The 16222-nt window shown below is 43.8% G+C and overlaps 1 protein-coding gene across 1 annotated transcript; it reads right to left on the bottom strand.

The window, feature by feature from the left end:
• Positions 1-10546: 10546 nt before the first annotated feature.
• LOC127569078 (protocadherin-10-like) lies at positions 10547-13603 on the bottom strand. Its single transcript, XM_052013412.1, has 2 exons — positions 11072-13603; positions 10547-10726 (listed from the first exon to the last, which is right to left on the bottom strand). The coding sequence occupies exons 1-2, from the start codon at positions 13601-13603 to the stop codon at positions 10691-10693; spliced, it is 2568 nt and encodes an 855-aa protein (XP_051869372.1). The 3' UTR covers positions 10547-10690.
• Positions 13604-16222: the final 2619 nt, after the last annotated feature.

Raw genomic sequence — 16222 nt, 5'->3', positions numbered from 1 at the left:
TAAATCAGCCATGATTGAATGGCAGAGCAGACTCGATGGGCCAAATGGCCCAATTCTGCTCTTATATCTTATGGTCTTATGATTCCCAGGATGAAGAGGTTGTCTTATAAACAAATTCTGATCAGGTTGAATCTATACTCATGTGAACTTTACAGAAATCTGCAGTCACAGGACATAGCTCGGAATAAGATATCATTTTAAGCTGGAAATAATAAGGAATTTCTTCTCTCAGAGAGTTATAAATCTTTTGAACTCTCTACCCCAGAGATACGTGGAGGCTGAATTACTGAATATATTCAAGGCAGAGATAAACAGATTTTTACATACAAATATATGAAAATGTTAATTAGGAACCATTCTGCCCTCGAAATGACATTTGCCTAGTTACTTCAACCTTTCCTCACAAAACAACACACCCATTCCAAGTATCAGTTTTAGATCTAGAGGGGAGTCAACAGTTACGGGCATCAGGAACAACAGTGGATCAAAGGCCAAGACAGATCAGCCATGATTTTATTGAATGACACAGCAAGGTAAAGGGGCCCTATGACCTATTCTTTTGCCTATTTTTAACATTTTTATGCTATTGCATTGAAAGTCAGCCCTTATGATTCTTTGTACATATAATAAATAACATCCAACACCAGAAAGCCAGCAATTAATTAAAATTGTTGGAGCCTCATTTCTTTTTGCCTTCCAGAACTGAGAATCTGTCACTTCAAAACTACAGAAAGCTTGGTATTTTATTCAGTGAACACACTTGCAAAAGAAACCCAATAGCCTCAAAATAATTGCTGGTGTCATATTGAAAGAAAAAGGCAACAACAGCATGACAGGGCTGCCTAATTTCACTGCATTGCTGGTTTCCCAAAGTACAGAAGTTAATAATGGCACCAAAATAACTCGCAGTCACCCCCCCCCCCCACCCCCCACCCCCAGGTGTAATGCTGTGAGCTACAAAAACAAGAAAGGCTTTTGCTCCGTCAATGTTCGCCTGATTGGTGATCACAGATCACCAGATTATGTCAGCCCTGCTCTTTATTCGGTAGCAGCCAATTTGCACTCAGCGAGGTCCCTCATATCAACACGTGATAATGAGCAGATTATTTGTTTCAGTAACAACAGTTGTGAAATAAATATTAGCAAGGACTCTGATGAGAACTTGGCTGCTCTCCTTCAAATAGTGATTGTGTATATTCCGACATCCATTTTTAATGTGAATGCACTTTCAGCACATGACTGCAGTGATTCTTCTTCATGTTCTTGAGAGCAATTAAGCTTCATCATTAAGTGTTGGCTTCGCCAGTGATATTCAGATTTTATCATTAGTGTCCCTCTGTACCTCGCCTTCTTTGCCCTCTGCAAATGTATTATCACAGTATTGAATTCCAATTGAATGAACCAAATGAATGGTAAAAAAAATCTAAATGTGAGGGCAAGCTAGCACCTTATCTGAAAGCGAGCAGCTCCAAAAATGCAATACAGCCTTGGAAACCTTCAAACAGCCTGAAGTGAGTCTTGAACTTGCAACCTGCTGTTACAACACAGGACCACAGCTAAGATCTAAAACGAAGGCAAACAACTGTGTCTCCTGGAGGATTAAGTCTGCGCTCTTCAACTGGACTAATAATATTATTCTTCCAGGCGAAAACAAGAAGAGCACTGGAACAATGAGGCCCATTCAGCAGCTCAGATCATTATGAAAGATGCCACTGGCATTGTGAAATAGTTCATCCCTTACCTTGAAAAATCAGCAGGCACCTGCACTTTGATTTCCAAGTGTCCTAATGTCAGATGTATAGTTTTGCAGTAAATAGAAATCCAGCCACACAGGAGGAAGATGATGTTACATCACAGCCAAAGGAAGGGGCCAAAAGGAGAGGACTGCAAACACACCGATACAACTTAGAACAAAACAAAAACTGAGACTGTTTTACAGACTTCCTAACAGTGATAATGAAATTCGACATGTTCCCGTTGACCACCACCAATTTTTACAGATGCACCATAGAAAGCATCCTATCCAGATGCATCACAGCTTGGTCCAGCAACTGCTCTGCCCAAGACTGCAAGAAACTACAGAGAGTTGTGGACTTAGCTCAGCACATCACGAAAACAAGCCTCCCCTCTGTGGACTACACTTCTCACTGCCTCGGAAATGCAGCCAGCATAATCAAGCACCTCAGCCAACCCTGACATTCTCTCTTCCTCCCCCCTCCCATTAGGCAGAAGGTACAAAAGCCTGAAAGCACGTACCACCAGGCTCAAGGAAAGCTCCTACCCTGGTGTTATAAGACTATTGAAAGGTCCCCTAGTATAATAAGATGGACTCTTGACCTCATAATCTACCTATTTATGGCCTTGCACCTTATTGTCTGCCTGCACTAAACTTTCTCTGTAACTGTAATACTTTATTCTGCTTTTCCCTTATACTACCTCGATGCACCGATGTGAGGAAATGATCTGTACGGATGGCATGCAAAACAAAGTTTTTCACTGTACCTTAGTACATGTGAAATTGACCAATTGACCAGTGCGAGACTGAGAAGAAAATATATAGGCAAATTTCTGAGAACTGTAACACAATAGGACAGGGGATTGCAACTACCGGTGGGAGAGGAAATCTTAGGAGAGGGAGTTACCATTTTGAAAATAGATATATCACCAGACACAGATAAAATGTATTCCAGTCTGTTAGGAGATACAGAGACTCTGGTCATTGTCATAGAGTCATTGAGTTTTTCAGCATGGAAGCAGGCCCTTTGGCCCAACTCGTCCATACTGACCAAGATGTCAATCTGATTTAGTCCCAATTGCCTTTGTTTGGCCCATATCACTTTAAACCTTTTCTATCCATGCACCTGTCCAAATGTCTTTTAAACATTGTAATTGTACCCGCCTCTACCACTTCCTCTGGCAACTCATTCCATATACCCACCACCTCCTCAGTGAAAAAGTTTCCCCTTGGTCCCTTTTAAATCTTTCCCCTCTCACCTTAAATCTATGTCCTATAGTTTTAGACTCCCCTACCCTGGGTTAAAGGCAGTGACAATTCACCTTATCTACATCCCTCATGATTTTATATACCTCTACAAGATCACCCCTCAGCCTCCTGTGTTCCAGGAAAAAAAATCCCAGTCTATCCTTATAACTCAAGCCCTCCAGTCCCAGTATCATTCTTGTGAATCTTTTCTACATTATTTCCAGCTTAATGACATCCTTCCGACTGCTGGCAACCAGAACTGTGCACAATACTCCAAGTGTGGTCTCATCAATGACTTGTATTGCTGTTTTCTAATCTTGTCTGTCTAAAGTTGTGGTGCCAAGACCAGAAGACTACTAACATTGTACCATTGTTGTAAGATTAACAAAGGAACAGATCAAACAATTCCAAATTAGTCGACCTAACCTTGGATTGAACAACTTATTGGAAAAAAATCCAATAAATTGAAGGAATATTCAGAAAGGTAGAGATTGGTTCTCTGACAATTGATATAGTTATATGTGTATCTGAATGGCGTTATTGATTTTTTTTTGTGTAGGTAACAAGGGTCAATAAAGGTAACACATTTGATATCTTTTAAATGGATTTCAGCAAGGCAAGTGACAATAGCAATGTATACCAAGCTGGTGGAAAAGTGAAGGAGTATTGGATATAAAATTGCCTCACTGTTGAAAAGTAAAGAGTAATGATTGATAGTATTTTTGTGTCGAAGGCTTTCTCAAGGGGGCTGTGCGTGGCTCATTACAAAATCCCTTACTTTTTCAGAAATACATCAATGAACATACAACAGTGCAGCACAGAGACAGGCCCTTCAGCCCATGATATCTGTGCCGACCATGATGCCAAATGAAACTAATCCCATCTGCCTGCACGCGACCCATATCATGATGAAGTGACAAATGTAGGGAGTTTGAATTATGAAGTTTGCAGGTTTAATTGCTCTTTGGTTGACAGTAAGGAAGAAATCTATAGATTGCAGGAATATGTAATGGACCGGTCAAGCAGGCAGACAAGTGACAAATGCTATTCAATACAGACAAGTTTATATAAGGCCTCACAGTGCGACAGACACATGTTCGATCTTGACCTCAGGTGCTCTATGTGTGGAGTTTGGATGTTCTCCGTGTGGCTGCATAGGTTTACTCTGGGCACTCCGATTTCTTCTGGGTGTTCCGGTTTCATCTGGGTGTTCCGATTTCCTCCCACATCCCAAAGACGTGAGGGTTGGTTGGTTAATTGGCCGCTGTAAATTGTCCCTAGTGGTAGAATGTAGGGAGAGTTGATGATAATTGTGGATTAATGTAGGATTAGTGTGTGGGTGGTCGATAGTGCAAGCTTTATGAGCCGAAGGGCCTGTTTCTGTGCTGTATCTCTCTAAGACTATGACTTTAAGTGTGAGGTAATGTAGTTAGAGATTGCAAACAAGGAGAGGTAAGAAGGGACCCAAAATGCATCTCCACAGATCCCTGATGGTAGCAGATAAGGCATAGACAGCATATGTATTGTCAATGCATAAAATTAGGAGCAAAGAGGTTATACTACAACTGAATAAAAACCAGTTAGCACAAAGATATTGTGTGTGTAAATATATGTATACATAGGAGATTCAAAGGAAACTGCAAGAATTGGAGAACTTTAGCCATGGGGAATATTTGTTTAGACTGAAGTTATTTTCTTTGAATCAGAGGCTGCAGATAGATTAAATTCAAGTATGAAATGATGTGGCCTGGGTCGGAAGAACCTATTTTCTTTGGTGGAGTGGTCAATAATTTGAGGGCTTAGATGTAAAGTAATTGGCAGAAAAGTAAAGGGACTTGAGGAAGAGATTTTCAACCACAGTTGATGAGGATGTGGAACTCAGTGACAGAAAGCACACTAAAAGCAGAAACCCCGACCAAATTTAAAAGCCCTCGACGATGCACTTATTCGGGCAGAACTTTCAAGGTTGCACACTGAGAAATGAAAGGTGGGATTTGGCTGAAAGGCCCTTTTCTGTCAGCCAGGACATGATGGACTGAATGTTCATCTTCTGTGGTGCATATTTTTCCAATATTATGACAACTTCACCAGTTGATTGTCTAACAGACATCATTTTGAGTGTCTGTGGTCCCCTTAGTAACACGTTCCATTCCCATATCTACAATTGCTCATTTACCACTAATGGTGCCATCATCTTATTCAGCAAGCTTATGGCAACAAACGTTGGATACAGTGAATCTAATAGATTGCAATGTTTCCTCCTTACTGCTTAGTGATTTCCTGATTTTCCATTTTCCCCTTTCTTACTCTTTATGTAAGCCACACTTCTAAATTACATTTGGTACTTGTTCTCATTAACCTCCAGTGGAAGCAATAATTCTGATATCGGGACATTCACTTAAAGCATTAATTCTGCATCTCCCTCCACAGATGATGCCTGACTTGCTAAAAATTTCCAGCCTTTTCTGTTTTTATTTCAATTTCCAGCATCTGCAGTTGTTTTTCTTTCAAAGGAGTATGATGGCTGGTTATTCATTTTTACTGAGGATTTTGGTAATTCCTGGTAGTGATCTTAAAATAGCCTTATAATGTTCCCTCCACGTACGATATTAATTGTCTGGTTTTCCTCCTTTTCTGTAGACAACGTGGTAGCTAACATTATGGGACTGAATGAGATTGGTACAACATTAATCTTCCCTCAGCAATGGCCCAGGCACTAAGCGAACTCTTGGCATTTTCAATGACCTATGGGGGAAGAGGTTTTGACAGCACTAAGGTATCTGTAGCTCTCACTCAATGTTCTATTAATATAATCCTCCTGGATGCAATTCTTAGAAATGGCATGTTAATGCCCAAGGACTCAACAGCAATATTGAGAGCTATTGCATAAACTTTGCTCACCGTGCTTGTGACTAAAACCATACTGGGTTCTAACACTGCAGCAGCTGAGGGTTCCCATATGTTTTATAATAGACTTTAGAGTAGAAAAGCCTTTTTTTGATTGTATCAATGGAGCTGGTGAAGTCCTTCACACTCATAGCCTGACATTGCAGTTATTTCACCAGAGTCAAGAAATTGCTAATCTGATTCATTCTATGCTTATGTGTTGTGGATAACTTGGCTCTTTAGTCAAAAAAGGTAAACAAGCTGTTTTTCTGAATCCGAGCTCCTTCACTGCCACTCTTCCTTCTGCATGCTGTGTTCCTCGTTCTATGCAATCTTCTCAAACACATTATTAAACTCCTTCCAGATGGTTGTGGCTTTGCTGGAGATAGAAATAATGACTCAATAATGCCAGGAAGCTCAACATTAACCAGAATTCAGCAGCCCACTAGATCGGCATCCCACGCTCCATCCTAAACATTTGCTGGCTGCAGTTGTGTGCCTTCAATAAATTTCACTGTAACATCTGACCAAAAATTCTTCAAAACTAGGCAGCACCTAAATTCAAAGTATCTCCACCACCTAGAAGCTGAAGGGCAAGCAGGCATATGTGAACACTTGCAAGTTTAATTCAAGTAATATACCGCTCTCTGTTGTATCCTGCCTCCTATCTTGGCCATTTCTTCAGCATTACTATGTCAAATTCCTTCTGAATAGCATTGCAGAAGCACAGTCACAGAATGCAGCAATTCAAGAAGATACCTCACCACCACTGTAACAAGGGTAACAAGGACTAAGTGTTAGATGCTAACCTTGCCAGCATATTCACAACCCATGCATGAAAATCTGGGATTTCGGTAATGAGAGTCTATAATCAAAAAAGAGTCAAATCAATACTGCATATCTGATCAAAAGGAAGACTTCTAATGGTAATATTTTTTTCTTCTTATGCATAAATGAATATCAGTGGGAGGGTGAGTTTTAACAGAAAATTGCTTTCAGTATCAATAATGGGGGGAGGAGCATTTGCTTCACCTACAGTACTCATTAAATTCTAACAAAATTATAGTTTCAGCCAATGTTCCACATTGGGCTGCTGCTTCCTATTATGAACTCCCTACCACAAACACAGAGGCACTGAAATACTACAGCACATATAGCAACAACCCAGCACACATTCTGCATATCATCAGATGTACAATGAATGAGCATCAGCACCTGGATTTTGTAAAGCAGACCTTTTAACTGAGAAGTTTTTATTTACAAATTACAACACTGCAAAGGGAATTTTAATTGTACATTACAGATTGAATGCTCATCTTCCAAGCAAGGCAAGCATTCAAAGAACCGTGTGGTTGAATGACGTAAAGAGACAGCAGTAGTTCTATGGTGGATCAAAATTAAATGCTGCATGGACAAAGACTGAGGCCAACTACCTTGACAGAGAAAACTGTTGAGTATTTATTTATCAGCAGCTTTCTTCATGTCTGTCTTTTTCCATTGCACGTTTGTACCAAGGCGTCTGGATGTTAACTTTAGCAGACGTCGTTCTCTCAGTGCACCACTCTCCCCAACTCCCCCTCCCTTCACCCCTCCCCTCCCCCACCATGGCATTTCAGACATTCTGGACAGCTCTCCTCTGAGGAGGATGGTCTAGAATCCTATTTCATGCATCAGCACCTCCACTGCTCCATCAGCAAGCCTGGCAGATCTTCCAGTTGACTGGTCCATTAGCAAAGAATAAAACCAATTTTCTTCCAAAGCCCCTTCTAACACTACCTGTGATACAGCCCTGTAAAAGGCTACTGCAGCAGAATGCCAATATCCTGATCAGGTATGTTCAAACTCCAGAGTGGATTCCACTGGGTAGTCTGGAGCAGGTCCTCAACAATAAACTTTGAATTAAAGATAGATTTGGACAGGAACAGGTCAGGAAAAGTTACACCATCCCATTCCTGACAACAGTATGGGGCTTGCAATAGCAGAAGGATAAATTGCTGGGTTTAGTCTTGATGTGGAGGAGTGAGATATTCACGTGGATTTAAACACTGACGTACATCTGCAGGGTTAAATGATTAACATTCTTTGTAATTCTTTGCAAAATCTGTTTCATCGGCTCCCATTTGCCTCCATGCCAATTGAAGAGCCTGACACTTTCTAGGCTTTGCTTGATTCCGTAACATAGATTTGCTCAGTGTGGAGAAGGATAGGCAAATCTAATGGAGGATCTTCACAAAAGTAAATAAAGTGACACTACTTTCATTGAGGATGGGTCAGGAATGAGAGACTTCAGATGATTAAGAAATGAACCATAGGAAACATGCAGTCCAACTGGATTGTTCTTACTGTCTCAGAATTACGGGGCTGAATGACCTCTTTCTGTGGCATAAGAATTCTTTGATTCCAGGATTTATACAATTGGTCCTCTGTCACCAGAAATCAGCTTCCTTGTCCTTCTCAAAACTTCTTTTCCAATAACTTTAAATGTTTTACTTGTACCTCTTATAAATGATGAGTGCAATCCATGTTATTCTGTTTGTCTTTGTGTTTGCTACCTGGAAGGGTAAACTTGCTTCAGTCAACTGACTTGTCTGTACCTCTTCACCCTGATTAGCTTAGAGCTTCATGAAGTAATCCCATTGTCAAACATGATTCTCTCTCTGTGTCTCTCAGGCCCTGCATTTAGCAACAACTGTTAATTTGACCAAAATGTGTTGAGTTTTGAAATTCAGGTTACCATCCTTCATATAAAATATTTACTACACAACATATGTTAGAACTGGTGTCCTCCTGAATAGCTAAGCTCTTACATACCTGACAATAAATCAGCATGAAGATTATTAAAAGATATTTTTCCTTGTAGTTGCTCACAAAAATAACACATCAGACAATCAGAACTATATTGTGCGCCCCAACCAGCCCCAAATATTTCTACACACTTGACCCAGAGTCATACTAGCAAGCACACATTGCCCATGGCATCATGCTGCAGTTATTAATCCTCAGTCACATAACAGAAATATAGAGAGAGAGCCATCCTTGAATAATGTATAAATATCAAATATAACATTATTAAACGCACCGTTATAACCCACAGCAACTGTGATCATTGCCCCTAGAAACTCCATTTCCGAAACCTGAAAATGTAATAAAACTGCACAGCATAAAAAAGGCAATTGAACTGCTTTTGGCACGGTGGGATTGTACTGTATAATGAAAAAAAAATCGTTAACAGACCACTGTGCAATTGCAACAGAGTATTGCCTTATGCTGTGCATGGCAGGTTCCAAAATTACTATGCTACTTGGTTCTGATGCCAATATCTCTCTGCAGTGTAGCTCCTTCCTATGGAGCACTGGGCTACAAAGAATCGCGTGGTAGAATAGGATCCCAGCTGCAGGTGTACTCCTCGTAAAGTTAATTGAAATGATGTTGAAATGAAATTAAGTGAATGTATCACTTGAAAGGAGACGGATGCACAACATGACAAAAGTTCACTCAGAAGTGGGGGCAATGGACGTTACATTTTAAAAGCCATATATATATATATATAATGTTCTGTGGTGGTTAAGAGCACTGTGCTTTCAGGTGATTTCATGTTGAGTTGCACAGAAAAATTCAGCCCCTCTCCTGTACAACGGTCGGGGAATATTTGAGCCCCGCAATGGACATTTCCAAAATGCTGCCGTCCGTAGAAGTTGGGTTATTTCAGACGACGGTGAATGTCAACAAACTGAGAATTAGTAGCCTTTAAGAAAAAAAATCCGTTGCAATTAAGTGCCAAGAAATGCCTGACATGCTTGATTTAACAGAAGGGAGAACTATGCAGTTTCAGACTTTTAATAACGAGAATAGTTGAAGGGCAGAATTCTTTAATCAATAGAAAAAAAAGGGCTCCTTCGCCGAAAAGGGCAGTTTTTGATTTACACACTGCCGCTGGCACACAGTGAAGAAACCGTATCTGACATGAATCAAACGCGCGGTCATATTGGTTCGACTTACCCTTTACCAGCCTGTGTACATCTCTGGCAGAAGTGCCCTTTCTCCAAAGTTAGTACATATGGATGATTTATACCTCAGCTCTAGGCAAACTGTTGAGGAAAACCGTGTTCTTCCCCCTTCTGTATATTAACCTTCTCCGGTAACTTAATATTTTTAAATCGCATTTCTAAAAGAAAACTTTTTTCCCCGCGAGAGTCATACACAGTTCAATAAAAAATACTTGTATTGAACTCAGGAATGTCTATCTGAAATGATAGTTCACCTTGAAACAGGTGAGCGGGGAATGGGGGAAAGGGGATCAAATCCTAAGTATCTGGTACTGAAATCACAATTGCAAACGTTCAAAGACTCGAAGAATCAAAGCCTTAAATAATGTTCATTCCACGCTACCTCAGGGGCAGTGATGGTTGTTACTTGAACGCTGGTGATCAGAATAGTTTGTATTCTATCTATTCAACTCAACTTAATCAATTCTGATCGTTTTATTACCAAGTTGCCTTACCAATCCGCTTAATTTTTTTTTGCTGGGAGTTATCAAAGCAGTTCAAAGGGTTTCTGTACAGGGCTGTTCCCTTTGATGCAGTTAATTAAATACCACTGTTTATCAGATTTGCTTTGGGCTTCCTAGACCCAGTGTCCCTGCCATTCTAATTTACTGTAGGTAGTCTAGACGCAGATTTTATTCGTGGTGGAAGCAATTTTCAGCAGGCAAAGAGAGATAGAGTACTTTGAATTCACACTTAGGTTTAAAGTCTGTGAGCGCTACATCCTGCACTACACTGGGGAAATCACGTAAGAAAGGACCTCTTCATTAATTCCCGTTCAAGGAATGAACAACGCACCATGGAGACCCGAAACCTGTGAAAAAGATAAATCACAGGTTATGGATCATTCCAGACGTGACAATAACCCGTTTATGGCGCTCAGTTTTCCAACAATCGCACCGATCTCCCCTTTCGCTGGAGCAACCCATTTAGCACTGGTGGGGAGCTCTCGGGTGTTAGCTGACTCTTTAGGTTCGAACGGATCAGCCACAATTCTAACTGAACACCTAATTAGCTAATAGTTATTTTATAACCCGCCAAATCCAGCATGAATTTATCCACGTTTAATATATGCAACTAAAAGTTTAATTACGCCCAACGGGGAGGCGAGGTCCTCCAGATCAAAGGACAAAGATCTGACCATCCTTGTCAAACTCACCTCGCTGGATCCGTTGGTTCCAATATTGGCCCCATCTGATGCCTGCTTTCTCCACGCAGTCACGTAGGGGCTGGCGGGCTTCGTGTTAGTTCCGGCAGGCGTGGATGAGCTGTAAGGCTTGAGGAACATTAAGTCGCTCTTGGCCGATTCGGGACTCAGGCACACCTTGTAGCAGTAGGTCTGGGAAAGCGAGCCGCTACCCCCGACCTCCATCGAGCTGGGCGGGGCTTTCACACTGGGGGGCATCTGAAAGTTGGTGTGGGAATTATTCAGCACGTCCCTTGAATGTTTTCTCCGGAGGCAGCAGCAACGGCTGGGGCCACGGGAGCAACAGGTACTGAGCGCACAGTGATGGCCAAGGGTGCCGTGTCTATCCTTGTGACACTTGACGGTCACCAGGGCGATGATGGCTAACAGGAACACGAAGGAGACGGAGCCCAACGAGACGATCAAGTAAAGGTTGAAATCGGAAAAGTATTCAATGGTTTGGGGCCCCTCCGTTAAGTCCGAGATGACCTCCGGAACACTGTCGACTATTGAAACGCTGATGGTGACTGAGGTGGAGAGAGGTGGCTTTCCATTGTCCGTGACATGGACAACTAACCTCTGGTTGGGGGTGTCGTGGTCTTCAAAGCGGCGGGTGGTCCTAATCTCTCCGGTGAACGGGGCCATGCTGAAGAGTCCCGGGTCGGTCGCTTGGAACAGCTGGTAACTCAGCCTGGAGTTCTGACCCGAGTCATCATCGACCGCCGTTACTTTCGCCACCAGGTAATCGGGATCGGCGGAGCGGGGCACCATCTCCACCGAACCGTTCGGCGGCAGCGGGGACACGATCTCGGGAGCATTGTCGTTCTGATCCAGGATAATCACAGTCACCGTTACATTGTTGTGAAGCGATGGAAACCCCGCGTCCTGCGCTTGAACTTGGACCTGGAAATTCTTAAGTTGCTCATAGTCAAAAGAGCGCAGAGCATAGAGGTTGCCCGTGTTTAAGTTGATGGAGACATACGATGATATGGGAGTTCCCTTTATCTTACTGTCCAAGATGCAGTAAGATACATACGCGTTCTGGTCCGAATCTGGATCCCAGGCGGATACAGAACAGATCGACGCGCCGGGCGCGTTATTTTCCATCAGATATACCGTGTAGGACGGGTGTGAAAAACGCGGCGCGTTATCATTGACATCCGAAACCTTGACGAGAATGGTTTTGACGGTGGAGAGGGATGGGGTGCCCAAGTCTCTGACAGTAATGCTCACATTGTACTCGAAAACTCTCTCGCGATCCAGCCGGTCATCCGTAACCAGAGTGTAATAGTTCTTGAAAGATGACTGGAGTTTGAAAGGGAGGTGAGCGGGGATGTGACAGGTAGTCTTCCCGTTTTCCCCGGAATCACGGTCGGTCACACTGATCAGGGCGATCACCGTCCCCGGTGAAGCATCCTCCCGAATCGGACTGGACACCGAAGTCAGTATCACCTCGGGCGCGTTATCGTTGACATCGATGATCTCCACTACCACTGTGCAATGCACGGCCGCCGTGTAAAGACCCCTGTCTTTCGCCTGTACATAAATCTCGTAAACACTGGCCTCTTCATAATCCACGACGCCTTTGACCCGAATTTCGCCCGTCTGGGGATCGACCCGAAAGAGTTGGCGCAATCTGGCGGGTGCATGGTTGCTGAAGGAATAGCTCACCTCTCCATAGGAACCTTGGTCCAAATCCGTAGCGTTAAGTTTAATCACCAAAGTGTTCCTCGGGGCGTTTTCCACCAGGCAGACAGTATACACAGCCTGATCGAAGACCGGAGCGTTATCGTTAACGTCAAGGACGGTGACGACTACCAGAGCGGTGCCCGATCTCTCCGGGACGCCACCGTCCTGAGCAGTGAGGACCATCTGGTGAACCGCCTGGTTCTCCCGGTCCAGGGATCTGTCCAGCACCAACACGGGAAACTTATTGCGCTCGTTGCGAGTCTGAACCTCCAGGCTGAAGTACTGGTTGGGACTGAGCCGGTAGCTTTGCAGCGAATTGGTGCCCACATCTGGGTCGTGCGCATTCTCAAGTGGGAAACGCGATCCGAGTGCCACCGACTCGGCGATCTCCAAACGGAATTCACGCCAAGGGAAACTGGGGGAATTGTCGTTCACGTCCAGTATCTCCACTTCAACGCGGTTCAACTCCAGCGGATTCTCCACCACGATTTCCAGATGCAGAAAGCAGCTGGGGCTCAGGTCACACAGCTGCTCCCTGTCCATCTTCTCGTTTACAAACAAAATCCCGTTCTCCAGATTCACCTCCAAGTACTGAGTGTTGGCGGCGGGGACGATGCGGAACCTGCGAGCTGAGAGTTGCCTGACATCCAGTCCCAGATCATCGGCGATATTCCCAACAAACGCGCCATGCTTCAACTCTTCGGGAATCGAGTAGCGAATCTGCCCGGTGACAAAATCCCAGGCGCAAACCGAGATCATCAAGGTTATCACTTGCCACTTCAGACAGGTGTTTTTCTGAGAACTAGCCATTGCCATGGTCATACCCCGTGCGAGTCGCAGACCGGTAAGTTCTGGTTATATTCAGCATTTGGGAGCAGGATAGAAAGCAGCAGTGAGCATTGTTTTGAAGGGGAGTTAACGAGCGATATGCGTAAAGACGCACATTGATCCTTCGGTTCGAGTCTGACAGCCAGGAGACATGCTGTCACAGAAAAGGCTCGCCAAAGGAGGCTCCAGTTTCTTCGGCTCCGCACCTACCCTTTGCTCCATCCAGTCTCAGCTGTTAGTAGATTTTCACTGTATCCGGTAGAAAGGCGGGAGTGCAGTTTTGATGTAACAGACCTCCAGCCCCAATTCACCATCTCATTGGAGGACTCCGGCTGGGCTAAATTAACCCTTTCGTAACTGCAGCTGTATTTTCCGTGCCAGTGTAGACTACAGCAGTCAACTTATTTGTCAAATGGAGACACGGGAGACTGCGGATGCTGGAATCTGGAGTAGAATAAAAGCGAGCTGCTGGATCAATCCAGAGGGCCAGGCAGCATCTGTGGGGGGAGACGGACGGTCGACATTTCGGGTCGAGACCCTTCATGTGGACTTAAAGAGTCGAGGGGAGATAAAGGTGAGGGGACGGGTGGGTCAAAAAGTCAAAATAGACTGTAGGTGCAGTCAATTAACACCGAGGGTAAGTCTCGGGGAGATTCGACACTTTAATTATAAATTTCCAAAAATATTCTTATAAACATTCCAAGCCATTTATATGGTGAGTTTCGTGACCACAAAAGGTGAAATATAACCAATAACATGCCCTTGAGATGTAATAAATGCTGTAATGTAAGGATACCGGCCCGTCAATATGCGCACAGATAGATCCCACTAATTGTATATGTTGGCCGGATAATCTGTTGCAAATAAATAAATCTAGAGTCATGGAGCTATACAACAGAGAATGAGGCCCTCGGTCCAAATCGTTCGCGTCGACCAAGTTGCCTAACTGAGCTAGTCGCATTTGCTTTCGGTTGGCCCATATCCCTCTAAACTTAACCGTGTCCCTGTCCAGATATCTTTTAAACATCGTGATTGTATCCGCCTCTACAACTCCTTCTGCCAACTCGTTCCACATACCCGCCACCCTCTATGTGGAAAAATTGCCCCTCAGGTCCCCTTCAAATCTTTCCACTCTCACTTGACTCCCCTACCCTGGGGAAAAGACTGCGGCTATTCACCTTATCTATGCCCCTCGTAATTTTATGAGCCTCCATAAGGTCATCCCTTTACCTCCTACATTCCAAGGGAAAAAGTCCCAACCTATCCAGCCCCTCCTTATAACTCAAGCCTTCTATTCCTGGTAATATACTTGTTAATCTTCTTTGCACCCTCTCTAGTTTAATGACATCTTTCCTATAGCAGGGTGACCAGAACTGTATGCAGTACCCCAAATGTGGCCTTACCACACAGCCTTGTACACTGTAACATGACATCCCAACTCCATTACTTAATATCCTGACCCATGAAGGCAAGCGTGCTAATGCCTTCTTCACCAGCCTGTCTGCCTGGGTCGCCACTTTCAAGGAACGATGTACCTGTGCCCCTGTCAGTTCTACAACACACCCAGAGCAAAAAACTTGAAGATTCTGAAAATCAAGTTCTAACTCATTATATAGGGGCTTGGTGGTGACCTTTGTCACTTCATGCTGCTCTCCGGGTCCTGGACATCATAGTCACATGAAGTGTCATCAGCCAAAGGGCTCAGGCTCTGGTTTTACAACTTGAGCAGCAGCTGACGTCACTGCAGTCCATCCGCGAGGCTGACTGTTCCACGGATCACATGTGTCAGGGGTGAGCCACCACCCTGCTCAGGAAAGTGTAGACAGGGGAGGACAGGATGGCGACGAGACAGGTGCCTCCATGTAGTTCAGGAGTCTTCTGAGGGTATTTTACTCTCTAACCTTTATTCAATTATGAATGGCGATGAGGGAAATGGTTATATTGTCATAGATTCATCCAGCACAGAAACAGGCCCTTTGACCCACTGAGTGCGCACTGACCATCAAGCACCCATAGACTCTAATCCTACACATATCACATTTTATTCTCCCCTTATTCCCAATAACATCCCCCAGATTCTACCATTCACCTGTACAATTTACCCCAGCCAATTAGCCTACCAGCCTGCACATCCTTGATATTTTGGAGGAAGCCGGAACATTCAGAAGAAACCCACACACATAGCGCCGGACGTCAGGATTGAACCCGGGTCACTGGAGCTGTGAGGCAGCGGCTCTACCAGCTGCACCACTGCACCTCCCAAAGCATTGTTCTGAGGAGCATGGTCAAAACCAAACCATGATCATGGATAGCCCAACTGCATGGGGCTAAAGGGAAATGGTCAAGTGACAAATAGTTTTAGGAGGTTCTATAGCTAGCAGAATGGATAGATGTTTCTACAGCCACGTGTATGATTTCAGAGGGCAGGTTCCTCTTTAGTGGCAGACTCAAGGAAATCAAGCAAATGCCAAACAAACCAAATGTAGAGGGTGAACAACTAGAGGTCATGGTCCATATCAGTACCATTGACATGGGTAGGAAAAGGCATTGAGGTCCTGAGGGCAGATCTCAAGGAAAGAGATCTTGAAACAGAACCTCAGAAGCTGG

The sequence above is a fragment of the Pristis pectinata genome, chromosome 4 (genome assembly GCF_009764475.1).
Source record: "Pristis pectinata isolate sPriPec2 chromosome 4, sPriPec2.1.pri, whole genome shotgun sequence".
Taxonomy (NCBI): Eukaryota; Metazoa; Chordata; class Chondrichthyes; order Rhinopristiformes; family Pristidae; genus Pristis; species Pristis pectinata.
The sequence above is the reverse complement of the archived record's forward strand: the minus strand, read 5'-3'. Positions and strand labels throughout refer to the sequence as shown.